This window comes from Ascidia mentula, chromosome 1 (assembly GCF_947561715.1).
Source record: "Ascidia mentula chromosome 1, kaAscMent1.1, whole genome shotgun sequence".
NCBI lineage: Eukaryota > Metazoa > Chordata > Ascidiacea > Phlebobranchia > Ascidiidae > Ascidia > Ascidia mentula.
Window position 1 is genome coordinate 27,310,220 of NC_138566.1, and position 15,882 is coordinate 27,326,101.

The 15,882-nt window shown below is 37.0% G+C and overlaps 2 protein-coding genes across 2 annotated transcripts in view; both read left to right on the forward strand.

Moving 5' to 3' along the window:
* The window catches only part of LOC145901963 (uncharacterized), a 29,341-nt gene that overhangs the window by 11,822 nt on the left and 1,637 nt on the right, over positions 1-15,882 (forward strand). The window contains exons 2-4 of the mRNA XM_082989788.1: positions 14,876-15,109; positions 15,192-15,389; positions 15,613-15,724. Of these exons, the coding sequence (XP_082845914.1) occupies positions 14,876-15,109; positions 15,192-15,389; positions 15,613-15,724 (544 nt within the window). The remainder of the gene's footprint in view (positions 1-14,875; positions 15,110-15,191; positions 15,390-15,612; positions 15,725-15,882) is intronic.
* LOC145914053 (secretory phospholipase A2 receptor-like) lies at positions 4,564-7,078 on the forward strand. Its single transcript, XM_083001834.1, has 6 exons — positions 4,564-4,573; positions 4,683-4,838; positions 5,507-5,740; positions 5,818-6,394; positions 6,474-6,523; positions 6,698-7,078. Exons 1-4 carry the CDS (start codon positions 4,564-4,566, stop codon positions 5,985-5,987), a joined length of 570 nt encoding a protein of 189 aa, XP_082857960.1. The 3' UTR covers positions 5,988-6,394; positions 6,474-6,523; positions 6,698-7,078.

Here is a 15,882-nt window from a genome sequence, read left to right on the forward strand (position 1 = left end):
GGTTTTGTTGTGCTTAGTTAAGTTGCAAGATATGATGGTGCTAATACTGATGGGAATGATGAGATTGTTAGAATCAAACTGCTGGTTTGTGTTGGACGTAAATAATGATTGATCACCAGGAATTTTTAGTAAATGCACACTTGCCACGTTTAATAGCTTCGGATATTAGCTAAACAGAACACTCTTGTAATGACTACAAAACATAACTAATGACCAACCAATTATAACGAAAAAAGAATATTAATGTAATGAATTACTGGCAGAAATAATGCTCCACGTTGGCTGTGTTTAGGTTCACAAATGTTAGAGAGTTATTGTAATGCTTGTGATTGCGTTGTGTTTGCTTGGCTTTCCTGGCAATCTGGCACAAACTTGGTACAAGTATAACGACTACAGGGAATATTTGATCGGACCTCAAGTTATTTCATACCCAGAAGCTGAAACAGAATGCAGTGGAAAGGGAGGAGGTCTCGCCGATGTAAAAACAACAGCTATATTTAACTATCTGGTGGGAAAGATTGGAACGGTAACAGGTATTTAAAAATCCGTAAAATGAACTGTTATCAGTATTGTGATGTTTTGGACATATTCGAATGATCAATTTTTAATTATTTCATAGAAGTCAACTTGAAGTTGTATCGTAGGTAGCAGACGATATAAGTTTCATTTACATATAATATCCAACTATCAACGCGATGTAACTTTGGCAAAATTACTGATTCTAATACGAAAATATAAACTAAACTTGTTTTTATCGTAGCACGCAACTTGTTACGTGTAACGGTTGCTTTTTTTAAGCCTCCCCATCATCGTTCTACATCGAAGCAACACGAGCTGCACGGACAAACAACTATAAGTGGACAGATGTAGTAGTTTTTCAAATACAGTATTTACTCGATTGTAAGCCGCGGCCTATAAACTTTTTTAACCTACCGTTTGCGCGGCTTACAATCGAGTGCGGCTTATATTATTTAATGTCACGCAGATATTTTGTCTGCGCTCTATGTTTTAATGAAATTTACCATCAACTCTCTCCATCGTACCAATATGTTTTATCGCCCAAGGTTGTCAGCGTATCTGACAATTTTAAACGACAGATCTGTTGGCAATTATTGTTGTAGGGCTCCTAAGTTTGTCTTTAACATTTACATGGCTTACATTCGAGGGCGGCTTACAATCGAGTAAATACGGTAAACTTTGCCTGATTTTTATCTTTTTATATATAGATAAGGAGATTATGTTTAAGTAACGTCACGAAATATTGCTTTAGCTTCCCCATACTCGTTCTACATCGGAGCAACAAGAGTTCAGGAAACTTACAACTTCCAGTGGACGGATGGATCAAGTGCTGACAATGGACAGTGGTTTGGAGTAGAACCAAACAACGACGGTGGAAATGAGGATTGTGTAATAATGGGATTGCGTGACGAAATTGATTCAACATACAGATGGAGCGATGTACCTTGTTCATATCAGTCCAGATATATTTGTCAAAGGATTCCGACAGGTTGGAATGATGTTTCAAGTCTGTGGAGGACAAATACCTCATTGTTTGGTTCGATTCATCTTGCAAATATTTTGCGGTATTGCGACTTTTGCAAAACCGCTAATTTACATTTCGTTGATGTAATATTTCTGATGAATACACCTTCACGCGATCTATGCGTTCTGGCTTATGGTTCACCACCACATATATAAAATAAATTACTTGGTCTCATTACCGCAACCTGGACAAGTATGTATATTTGTAAGAAATCACGCATCTTAGGCAAGAAATCTGCATTCGAATTTGTATCGTTAGGAACTAGAGACTGTAACACGCGTGAACCGCGTAACCCTGAGGTGGTTGCAACTAAATTTCATACTGTTTTAGATTACCAACTAAATAACATTATATTTGTTACGTGTTTTGTCAAGCATTAAGCACAATTTTCACAACACAACGAACTACTGCAGGGACAGCAACAACAACAACAAAAGCAACAAAAGCAACAAAAGCAACAAAAGCAACAAAAGCAACAAAAGCAACAAAAGCAACAAAAGCAACAAAAGCAACAAAAGCAACAAAAGCAACAAAAGCAACAAAAGCAACAAAAGCAACAAAAGCAACAAAAGCAACAAAAGCAACAAAAGCAACAAAAGCAACAAAAGCAACAAAAGCAACAAAAGCAACAAAAGCAACAAAAGCAACAAAAGCAACAAAAGCAACAAAAGCAACAAAAGCAACAAAAGCAACAAAAGCAACAAAAGCAACAAAAGCAACAAAAGCAACAAAAGCAACAAAAGCAACAAAAGCAACAAAAGCAACAAAAGCAACAAAAGCAACAAAAGCAACAAAAGCAACAAAAGCAACAAAAGCAACAAAAGCAACAAAAGCAACAAAAGCAACAAAAGCAACAAAAGCAACAAAAGCAACAAAAGCAACAAAAGCAACAAAAGCAACAAAAGCAACAAAAGCAACAAAAGCAACAAAAGCAACAACGACAACATTATCATCAACAAGAACAAATATATTGTCAACCATACGTAACACCCCCAACAGATTGACAACCGGCGGAATTTCGAGAAATGTTACCATTGTCAAAGCTGGATCCAACAATTCGGCCACATTAAGTAAAGGTGGCATTGACTCTCTGAATTGATTGCTTAAAAACCCGATGTTTTTCAGTCACTTCTCCAACAACAGTTGATGTGAATCCACCACTAAACGTCACGGATTCTTCATCTATCGTTGGTGCAGTTGTTGGGGTTGTGATCGTCATCATCTTATTAATCCTCGCCACTGTATTGGTTTTATGGAGGAAACGCAGGTAAAGTTATCAGTATGACGTAACAATGGGTTACAGAAAGTTTTTTAGTTCCAAAACAACTTACTCAAGCAAATCGTGTTGTGTTTCCGATTTAAACAGAGCTGAAAACCAGCAGTTTGTCAACGGGACAAGGGAAGGAAAAGAGCAAGGTAAGTAATCAGTTTGCCTACGCTTTGTTCCAAAAGGGAAAAATAACAACGGATTTACTGAAAGTTCTGAGAACAAAGACGCATGAAATAAATAAAGCTGTCAATATTTTATGCAACACGGGTCATTATCTTTGTCCTCAGATTTGTTCCAATAAATTTTAGCAAGTAAACGGGAAGTAGTTTAACATAAGGTTTATTTCTACGGAAACAAAGTAACTTAACATTATTTCTTGGTATTGGAGAACAACACACCCGCAAACTAACATAACCACAAATATATTCTAGTGAATTATGCACAACCACTACTTTCAACTTTTGTTTTCCAAGCACAAGAAACCACCCTAACCCAACCCCAACCCAAGCAGAACCGATCTACGCAACCGCAAAACCACGAAAGAAGAAAAACCAACCAAAAGCAGGAACCTCATCCAGGGTTGAATCAACCAACGAAGCGGTTTACGACAAAGTTAATAATAATGAGGATTGTGACACGTACGACCACCTCCAACACACAAGCTTACATGCACAAACTTATAACACGGAAGCACGTGGGTACAACGATGACGTAGATACATCACGTGACAGCAATGGTGCGGAACAAACTTATGCGATTGATAAGAAAGGAAACGAATAAGAAGTAATAATGTGACAATTTTGTCACGCTTTGAGTGGCTTTGTGTTGTTTCTTCCGCATTTTCATTTCACATTCCTATGAATGACGTCACAATCTTTGTGAGGATGACATCACAAATTTATTCAGCATCTTTTACCGCTTTGGGTTTATGTCTATAATTAGGCATTTATTTATTGTTTTTCTGTGATGTTTATGGTTTGATGCATGTGTTCATAAGTGTTTTACTGTGTTTAATAATAATGTAGAAATATATTTACTTTATTATGCGTGTTTATGTCTTCGTTCCTAAAGACAGTAGCGATGACGTCAGGTTGCTTTCCCTTCGTGTTACAAGCAAGTGTTGCTGCTAGTGTACTTATAGGCAATGCTGTTGGTATCTGGAAGTTTCACAAAGTAATCATCAGTGTGGAATTAGTGTTGCCGGCAAAACAGTGTAGTTGATTGTGAACGGAAGGAGAAACAGGGAGGATTTTTTTGTTGAGAGGCGGGGGATCTACCTGGGAGAAACACGAGATTTTATGTAATTCAAGAATTTACGTTTTTAGGGAATTTCTTGAATGGTTTTGAAAATTGTCCCAACCCAGTTTAACAAATTAATTAACAAGCAAAAAACTCAGCTCATGAATAGAGAACAAGCACGAAATGGTCCCTGAATACAAAGCAAAGTAATCAGCTCATATCTGTACAAGGAAGATGTGAGGACGTGGGTTTCCTTCTTCCAGATATAGCACAGTACAAAGTGATGACGTATAGAAACATCACGTGACTGCAATGTTGGTACAGAACAAACTTAACCTCACGTTGAAGAAGCATCAAAATTAAATTGAGGTGTAGCTGGAAACTTTTAAAAATATCGCTTCGTCGTTTCGATGTGAAGTATTTCCCGGTATATAATGTTTCAAGTGTGAAGACGTGTTTGTATTCCCAAGATAGAACTCCCACACATCGATTCATATCCGTACACATAACCATGCAAGCTGGTATGTATAATATGCGGTTGAAGAGTTATCTTACAGCAGTAGAAATATGTATCAGTTAGGAATCAGATTGTGAACGAAAAGAGAACCAGGGTGGAGTTTTTTCGTTAAGAGGCGGGGATCTACAGGGAATATTTGATCGGAACTCAAGTTAATTCATATACAGAAGCTGAAAAAGCATGCAGTTCACACAATGCACATCTCGCAAATGTCAAAACAACAACAGATGCATTCAACTTCCTGGTTGGAAAGATTGGAACTGTTACAGGTATTTGCAATGCTTAAAACTAAAAATAAATTAATTGCAGTTAATTGTTGGTTATTTTGCAACCTAAAATACGTTTAAATAGGTATTAAAGTTTATCTTTCTTTTCAAATTATGCCGATTTGATTTCAATAGCGACTTCAAAAAAAAGCTGCATGTGTAATATAAGTTACACTGAGCAGCTGTAAATCTTCCGTGTTCCTAAAAAATTCTTGCGACCTAGAGTCACCCACGACTAAGGTGGCTACTTTTGTAATAAAATTGAAACGCTAATAATTATAAAAGAGTAAAACTGGTACAAGTGCGAATAAAACAACGGTTGTTCAAAAACAAAAAAGGACATTCCTCTGCATATAGCGTTCGACAACAATTACTTTTTGTCACAATGAAAACAGTGTTTTCCATTCGCCACAACCAGAGACCTGCCTGGCTTATCCATCATTCATTCCGCTGCCAGCATGTTAACCATTCACTGCGTTTGCCACGCAAGAATGACCGCTCGGGCGTATAAAACCAAGTAAAAGAAGCGAAATAATTACAATTATATGTTAGAAAAGGTGAGTGTGGAAATCAACAAAGAAAAACATGTGAGTTAAAGTGAAAGTGAAAAAAGAAATAAAGCGTGTAAAAAACAAAACGAACAAAGACGTTTGCACTTCTTCTTGTTTAAGGTCCACCATATTCCTTTTACATCGGAGGAACACGAGCTGCAGGAACAAACAACTACAGGTGGACGGATGGAGCAAATGTTATAAATGGACAGTGGGCAGGAGGGGAACCGATCACAACAGAATCCAAGTATTGTGTGATAATGGGCTCATTAACTTCACTTGATTCAACGTACAAGTGGAGAAGTACGGAATGTAATGTTACTTCGAGATATATTTGTCAACGAATACCGGAAGGTAACTCGCAGTATATTCCATATAAACGACACAGAAAATAAATGTCGAAATTCTGTCTTCTTTGTACCTTTTTGCAGCTACAACAACGACCACAATTGTAGAAAACAGCAAAAGTACAACTTTAACCAGATCAAGTAAATCAACATTAACCAGTGTGAAGACAACCACAGATGCCAAACCAATTACTTCACCGGGTTCAATTATTTGTTTTCAGCTTTCCAGTCCACAAAGACTTCAGTTCCCTTAAGACTACATTTACATGAACCGTTATATTATAACTTTAAGTTCATTCTCAATAGCAATGTGTTCGTTTGCACTGATATATATTTCGCCTACTTCTAGGCATCGTCATCATCGCTAAAAAAGCAACGCAGTTTAAACAAAAACAAGGAAAAATACACAGACTTTTTTGATACTGACGATAATTATGAGGCGAAATATACATTTCAGTGATAACAATATCTTGTCAACGCCACACTTGGTTATATGCCTAATATAAACAATAACAACTTACGTACGTTCTTTGCTGCCTTTTGCAGCAACTTCAACAAACAACAACAGTTCGTCGGCTGTTACCGGAGCAGTGATCGGAATAATCATATTCATAATCATCTGTGTTGCTGTTGCCTTCCTATGGTGGAAAAAACACAACAGGTGAATAAACGTTCGTGATTTAATTTAAACGTGAATTTGGAACATATAAAACTATCTGTGCATTTAAATCTGTTTACAGAAGCAACCAAGTAACCAGTGACGAGCAGACAGATGACAAATAAGTTGATGGTATGGAAGCAAATATTATAAAATATTCCTTAGACAATTATTTTCCTTCTGTTCCATAGTGAGATACTTTGTGGGATAATTGTATCTAAGGTTCCTCAACTTTCAACTCGACAACAATATAGAAATACATTGGATTCATTCTCATACGATTTACAACCTATGTTTTTCAAGCAGAAGAAGCCAATGGTGACCCCGATGAACCGACTTACGCAACCGCTAAACCACGAAAGAATAGAAACCAACCCGACTCTGTGGCGCCACCACACGACGAAATTTACAGTCGCGTGGGAGAGGAACGACGTGGGAATGATGATTACGATAATCTGCACTGCTCTGGATCTCGACGATAGAAACGTGACCAGATGTAACATTTCCAATACATTCATTATTTTTGTAAGTTAGTTTAATTCAACAAGAAGCTTTCCTCTGCTCAGAATCCTCACCACTGTAATCAGACATCACAACCACGATACATAGAAATACAATGCGAAATAATTTCTAATTAACGATCTCAAAACTCCCAATGTAGTAAAACGTGCTAAGAGTTTACTGTAGACCCACATGCTTTTTATTGTATGTGTTTTACTGCAAGTGTTTGTCAAGTTTAAAACAATGTCGTATTCAAATTATCTGATACTCCTGATGATTCAGACACTATTATTTTTGTGAGCAGTCAAACAAAACTAAATAACATGAAAGCCAGCAAACAACAGTCTGGTTCCATAGAGATCATCACTAAGCCAGCAGATGTATGGGGACGTGAGTCGGTGTGAAAATAAACTCCCACGTTTAACAAACATTGATCCACATCCGTGTATTGTGCTGTTGTGTCTGATGGGAGGGTTGGTAACACGATGATCAACAAGGTTTGGACTTTACGATGCAGGAGACAGCAGTTATGAAGAGATGTGAAGAGTCAGTGAAGTAATACAATCTAAACCTACGTTGTCAGGGTGCGAAACAAAAGTTGTTTCAAGTTTTTTTTCAGTTTTTTTTTCAGTTTTTTTTGTATCATTTATTTTCACACCTATTCAGCCCGAGGTCATGGAGTTCGTTGTCGTTTTAAGTTTACTTTTGTTTCCTTGTGGTTTCGCACAAACTTGGCACAAATATAGTGACTACCACGAATATTTGATCGGACCTCAAGTCAATTCATACCCAGAAGCTGAATCAACATGCAATGGACACAGTGCATATCTCGCCAATGTTGAAACAACTGATATATTTAACTATCTGTTGGGGAAGATCAACACAACAAACGGTAAACCAAATTTCAATGAAAAAACACCTATACTACGTTGAAGAGAGTGTTTGTGATGTTAGGAAAGCTGTTGAAAATTTGAACAAGGCCGCATAACTGTTACCAAATGAATCATACGTACATTTGGAAGTGCACTCACAAAACAGGAATAATTAGTTTATCGGCTATGGCTTTAAGCGTGGAATTATGCTTGAACTGTTACCTTTGCAAAGATAATACAGGGATATATCCCTGCTTTACCCTAGCAGTGATATTTTAATCATATAAGAATGGATGCCATATTATTCCTGGCAAAGGATATTTTCTTTGACTGGTTAGCAGCATGTGAAAACTGTAAAACTGTTCTTTGGTCAACAAAAAAATCATTTGGATTGAATGCAAAGTGGAAGTATTTTAACCACGAAAACATCACAATGTTTTAAAAACGAACTTAAATGTGAAAGATTTTAAAAATCGACTGCAAAGTTATAATATTTGCTGTGTTACGTTTTAAGAAAAGCAGATTTTTTTAGCGTTTCTTTCTTTCGCAAGCTCCACCATATTCGTTCTACATCGGAGCAAAACGAGATACAGGAACAAACGTATATAAGTGGACGGATGGATCGAATATTGTCAATGGACAGTGGGCAACAGGGGAACCGATCGCAACAGGAACCAAGTATTGTGTGACAATGGGTTCATTAACTTCACTTGATCCAACGTACAAGTGGAGAAGTACGGAATGCAATGTTACTTCGAGATATATTTGTCAACGGATACCGGCAGGTAAATCTCATAAAACGAACAGTTTGCTAAATTTATGTCGAAAACAAACACGAATCCCTCCTTAACTAGATCAGATTTTGTATTTGTACTGTTTTCACTGTACGAACAATTCTGCTACAAACGCAAACTTTATTATTATTATTGTTGTTACATTTTAATACAAAATGAAGCATATCTTTAGTCCAACAGTTGTTCGATGATTCCGCTACAAACGCAAAAACGGAATCATCGAACAACTGTTGGGCTACATATATATATAAATCATTTTGTATTAAAATGAAACAACAATAATAATAATCGGTCTATTCCGTATGTTTAAGCTTTATCGATTTCTACATCGCTTTCAACTACAAGCACTACAACAACCACTCATTTTCCCACAATAACCAGTTCCACACAAACCACCATCACAATGGAACCAACCACCAGCGAATCTGAACCAACCACTTTTACCTCCACTTCCATACGTGAGTTAATCGCATTTTATGTCAAATATTTGCATCAAATTCAAACTTGATCCCTTGTTCCACAGCAATCTACAATCGTTCACCGGACGAAATCAACAACAACATTTTAAGGATAGTTTCTGCATTAGTCGTACTTGTGGTCATCGTCATCGTATTGATTATCGCCTCGATGATTTTCTACTGCACAAAACACGAGTAAGCAGCCACATTTAATTACTGCTTATATCGAAAAAAAATGTTTGAGTATAAAGAGTACCACAAAAAATTTTTGCATAAAAATTTCAAGAAAGTATCTGAAATAAAAAAGGCAAACACGTTGTTCCTTTAACTTGTGATTGCTGGTTTTCAGTGATGAACACAACCTTGGGTTAATCACGCGAAGGCTAAAACTTGTTGTTCATATTCACAGAACTGGTCACCAAAGCAACCATGGGATAGGGAACAGACCTATTGGTAAGTGAGGATATTTTGTTGGAATACTAACACAAAACCTCCAGGTTATATCGCATGGTTTAAAGTGAATGTTACAGAGGATGGAGATGAAACGTACATAGTTCCACAAACCATTCCATCAACCAACCAACACCAACCTATAAACAACCAACACAAACCACCCAGAAACACCAACCATGACTATGACGTCATAAAGCAAAATGAATATATAAACAAGAATGTGGGAAACACTTCCATGACTGGGGGTGAAAGTTCGTACATGAAAGTCGAATAATTTGTTGCCATTCTTTTAATCAGTGGTGGTTGAGCCAAATTATATTAAAACTGTGGCCGCCCTGCTTATTTATAAATAAATGTACAAAATTATTTATTTATGAATGAGCTGGGTGCCCATGTACAAAATCTTCGAAAACTTTTTATGTCCAAAATGCAACAAGGCTTGAAATGCACGGTTAAAGAACGCATGGCGTGTTGAGACCGGGTTTGCAAAGATACAAGGTGCATGAAATCTTTACATACAAATCTTTGTGTTCCTTTGCATAATTCTGTGCTTTAATTAAGTCTTGAAAAAACGAAGGTCCCGACGTTGTTTGTTTATCTCCTTGCTTCCTTGTTTGTGCTTCTAGTTGTGTTTCAGTAAGTTGGTTGTTTATCCACGCACCTCTATGTTGCTTCGTAACATCAGAAAATACAAATTATCATAAAGGTCGCGGATTTGTAATACCATTATCTTGAAGTGAAAATCGTTTAATGTGATACAATGGTGAGCTTCCAACATGCACGAAAAAGGTAACCCAGTTCCTTTAAATTCGTATCTGGACGTGGGAGGTGGATATTATTCCCCCATACCAAGTCGTGTGTTATCTAAATAAATGAAATCAAGTATATCATGTTTCTGGTGTGAAGGCGTCTTTGTGTTCCCAAGATAGAACTCCCACACATCGATTCATACCCGTACACATAACCATGCAAGCTGGTATGTATAATATGCGGTTTGACAAGGAAACAAAAGTAATATATTTGCCCGGGCCTTCCAAATTCAGTGTTTTTTAACATTTTGTCATCATTCCTTTATATAACGTCATAACCTATGTGAATGACGTCACACCTTTATTCAACAGTCACAACAGTTTTCTTGCAGCTAAATTACGTTAGTCCAGTTTCCAAACTGTTTTGTCTGCGGAACACAACAACGATTTTTAAGTTGACAGGAAACAAATTGAGAAACACCAAATACGTCAGAACCTCCAAGTACTTTATTTTGGTTTTAAAAGTTTGAGAAAGTCACAAAAAAAACAGTTATGAGGAACCTGAAGCCATTCGAGAAGTAATTCGTGTTTCAGGCACCACATCTTCATGTATGGTCGCTACAACCTGTGCGAATTAGTTCGATGACAAAACTACGTCATTAGAATACCCACGCGTTTTATAATTTACTCATTTCCGTGCAGAGAAAGACGGTTTGTTTCTGCGTTAGAGGCGATGTTGTGATTCCTTTAGTCAGCATTGACCAGTTCAGGAAGTATTGCGGTTGCTTCTGTGTTCACCTCAACGCAAAAACAGTCACGTTTTGCTGCCTAATTATGTTTAACAACGGTAGTTACTGAATATCATGATTACTGAGTAATAATTAGTTGATTAAAGTAGATAAACTAACAGGTTTTTGGGCAACAAACGAACAGCGAGTTTGAATCGCGTGTGAGCAATATTGTACAGCTACGTTGATTGTGAATTATTTCCTCGACTACATATCGCATTTCTATGCTCGCATTCTTGCCTGAACATCGCATTGTCACCAACGCCCACGTTATTTTGTTCCGTGTCACCCTCAGCCTCACACAGAATCTGAAACAAATCTTGTATCCAAAATACTCATCTAATTTATTTCAAAGTGATATTTCCAGGTATTAAGACAACACATGAGAGTTCTGATTATGATGTTTTACTTCCTGTTGTTGCTGCTTAAACTTGGGTTAAGTTGGATGGCCACAGGAAATATTTATTCGAAACTTAATTCATAATTAACAAGCATCTAACGGTCAAATAAAACTCCGTATTACATTTTCAGACCATGTAGTCACCACAGCAGTTATGTATGAGCCTTGTGATGACAACACTATACGTGATTAAAAATCCCACACAATTTACTCATATCCGTACCAAGAAAGATAGCTCGAGGATGGCGTTCATTTTTTGCACATCTAATGGTCAGAGATAACGCATTGACGCAACAACTGTGGCAGCTTTTTTTAGATAGTTTAGTACTTCAGTCTGATCAGTAACATTATAATTATATTTTTATTGTAACGTAAGATAATACTTCCAATGTTAATAGTATGCTCCACTGCAAAGACCTAACAAACAACTCCACGCTTGCACAAGAAATGCGCATTTTTATTCAACTGCAGATGTGAAAATGTTAACTCTGTTTCTTGTCATTGTTTTCAAAACTTGACACAAGTTTTTTTCTATTAACACACGGATATTGAACAAAATGTACTGTTTAAAATGCTCGTCGAACTATTCTGAGATCGCTACTAATTTCAGGTTTAAGTTCGATAAGATGAAAATATTGACCATAATACTTGGATTCATAATTTCTGTTGTTTTTGGACAAACTTGGCACTGGTTGGACGAATACAAGGAATTTCTAATCGGACCTGAAGTTGGTTCGGATATAAAGAAGCTGAAACAGCATGTAATGCACACAATGTGCCTGCATATCTCGACAATTCCTACAAAGCCTTCGTTGCCCAGCCTAAAACAACAGCTATATTTAACTTTCTGATGGGAAAGATTGGAACAGTAACAGGTATTTGAAACGTAATGAAATTGTTTGTTGTCTGTGATATTGTAGCGAAAATAATATCAACAACGTCCCCAATGTTTGTGCCTCACGTTGTATGTTTAACTGCTTAAGGATTGCAAATGAATTATTTCTGCATATTTTTACGTCTCATAACGCCCCAATGGTACATGAAGGTATATTTTAGGTTGTTAAATAATGGCATAATCGGAATCACATTAACATATCACGCCATTCAGTGAAACCAATGTGCGGTATTTTGGCTTTAGTGGTAATTCCTTACAACAGGGTCCATGGCCTTTTCTCTATCGGGGATGCAGTGTTCGCCAGAGATCATAGTTAAAGCTATGTGATCATCTAACAAAGCTAAAAAAGCTTATTTGAGTCAAATTAAAAGTTATTGTTTTTGTTTCTATGTTTGGGGGTTTTAATAATTAATTCCAGAATTTCGTGACAAATTTCAGGCAAAAATATTTTTTTGCTTTTTGCTTTCATTCTTTTATAGAAAATCAATGATTTTTTGGTGTAGCTGAAGACTGCGACGAGAGTTTATGCTGCATTACGTCAACCGGTTCGCTTGTGACGTCATTCATTAGCTAATCGTTTTGTGCTTGAGCGACGGTTCGGAGTGCAGAGAAGCCAAAAGGGATGTAGCACGAAGTTCGACTCCCGTGATGGCTGGTTGCACACTATTTTAATTATAAGTTTGATCTTAATAGTAATTTGAAAACATTTAAAGAAAATAATAGATGATGGCAAAAGCACTAGCCGAAACGTCATAAATAAATAAAATATGTCAAGTTTCCAACAGTATAATGTGTCAGTCTCTTTATTCTCACAATAATAGTTTCGATTTGAAAAAGCGTCAAAATGAGTGAAGAATTTCCATGCGAAATTTCTGTCAGTTGAATCCGAGCTGCAATGTTGGAGAAATCATTGCAGAAATTTTTAGGACAAATCGTGAACCTAGAGGGATATGAAAGCCCAGTTATTTGCACAACGCTTTATGCGATTTTTTTTAACCTGAACACGTAAACCAAGTCGTCCATCACAATATATCCGGGTGTCGTTACTTATACACAAATATAACGGACTCCGTACTTCCATATTCTGGTCTTTAATAAAATGCAAATAATCCCCACGCATGGCACGGACGTATTAGGCTGGGATCTAATTTTACGAAGTAAACACCATCAGTATATAGATGGTACAACATGATTATTCCAAATAGTTTTAGTGTGGTCAGTTGGTGGACGTCTGTATGGAATGATTAGTTTCTTATGCTAGGGCTTAGTACGCTGGTTAAATATTTAAAATTTCATCGCCTGAAATTTTATTGCCAACATAAACGGACGAGGTACTTTCCCTTACAAACAACGCAGATCAGAGAGCACCAGAAAAAAAATACATTGGAATTGAAATCTTTATTTACAGTAGTAAAGATTTTAAACGCGATAAGTCAGATCGATTTTTTGTTGGAAGATCGTAATTACTGCGTTTCGGTGTCCTTCGGTCAAATCGTAACACATGATCATTACCCACAGGGCGCGCTTATGATACAACATAACAAATAATGAAAAATAATAAATAAGTAGTCTAGTGTTAAAAATACCGTCCAGGTTACACTGAAACAACCACTTTTTAGATGTAAACAAGATGAAGTTACTGATCGTAATACTTGGATTCGTGCTTCCTGTTGTTGCTTGTCAAACTTGGTACGAGTCTGATCCTCATCACGAATATTTGATCGGACCTCAAGTTAGTTCATACACAGAAGCTAATACAGCATGCAGTGCACACAATGCATTTCTCGCCAATGTCAAAACAACAGAGATATTTAACTTCCTGGTTGGAAAGATTGGAACTGTTACAGGTATTAAATAAATAAAAAAATGTTCAGACCTACAGGTATCGAACAAAAGCATAAAATTACAAAACTGATAATACCTTTTTAGGGGAAAATATAATAAAATTACAAAATATAAAAAAATAAGTCTGCTCCTATTTGTAAGCAAGTGTTTTGTGGTTGTTACTACCCAGTAACCAACGTTGACAGTTTGTAGTTTTGTTCCAAATATACAACTAGTGGCCAAGCATAATGATGAATATGTTTTGCAACCTTGTATGTTGTGATCGTCCTCACGTACGAGTTATGGTTATTTTGTCGCCTATTGTCGGTGATTCGTAACGTTTTTCGTATTCCTCCCTGGTATTAACAACACGAAACTATGGAAAGTTTTTTGTGACCTTGTCTTTCCAACGAGATGCTAGAGTGCATTTCAACAGCCGCCTAATTGTTTTTATGCAGTTGCGTTGTTTACCTCAGATGCATTTCCGAAACCTTTTAACCAAACAGATAAAAAACTAAAATTCGTCTTTCCCGAGTTTTTATAACTTAAATTCTATTTTGACCGTTAGTGCTCCATACCTCCTTATTTATGCATCCAGACTTGGTAAAAATTCCATGGCATTACAATGGTATAGGAAGCACCAAACTGCGTTGAACTCGGCAAACTACAGACGTAGAGTTTTTATGTAAATTTGTTTGAACTAAAGTTAAAATGGCCAACGGGGATTTTAACACAACTACCTGTTATAAGCTCCCCCATACTCGTTCTACATTGGAGCAAAACGAGCTGCAGGAACAAACATCTATAAGTGGACGAATGGAGCAAATGTTGACAATGGACAGTGGGCAACAGGGGAACCGATCACAACAGGAGAAAAGTATTGTGTGATAATGGGTTCATTAACTTCACATGATTCAACATACAAGTGGAGAAGTACGGAATGCAATGTAACATCGAGATATATTTGTCAACGGAAGCCGGAAGGTAATTTACATGAAATAAACACAATTTTTGGATTTTCCAACAGCCCTCTATCATGCGTGGTCATTAAACTTGTCTCCACCAGGCCCTAGCACCACAAGCACAACCAGCGGACCCACTACAACCAGGAAAACCACAACCATTTCAACCACAACCACCACTACAACAACAACCACCAATACAGCCTCACCAAGAACCCACCATGCGACAACTACGGAAACACCAGCAGCGACCGCTACATCAGTGACGTCAGTGAACACGACGACAAACATCAACAATTCAAGTAAACAAATTATCGTATAGGAAGAAATAAAACAAATCAATAATATTCAGCTTGCAGCCCACAGATCGAAGGTTATTTATTCCGTATTGCTGCAAATTTAGCAAAAATACTAAAAAATCAGATAAAAATATCTTGCGTATTCAAACGTGACATCTGGTATTGTAACTTTTAATAAAACTTTCATATTTTGAAATGTTTCAACTTTAAATCAACTACTTTTCAGCCTCCCCTCCGCCAACCAATAATCCTTTAATTCCTGCAATCATTGGAGGTGTCGCCGGAATCATCACATTATGCATTGTCATCCTTATTGTGATGTCACTACGACGCAAAAGGTGACGTAACACGGGAAATTATTGTTTGTCATTCGTTCGTGTATTAACTTGCTGAACAGCAGGAAGAAATTTGCAATTTCAGATATTGCAGCATGGCAGTCGGTGTGACGTAATCGTCAGTAGTGACGTGGGAAGAATTTCTACAAAACATTTGTCGT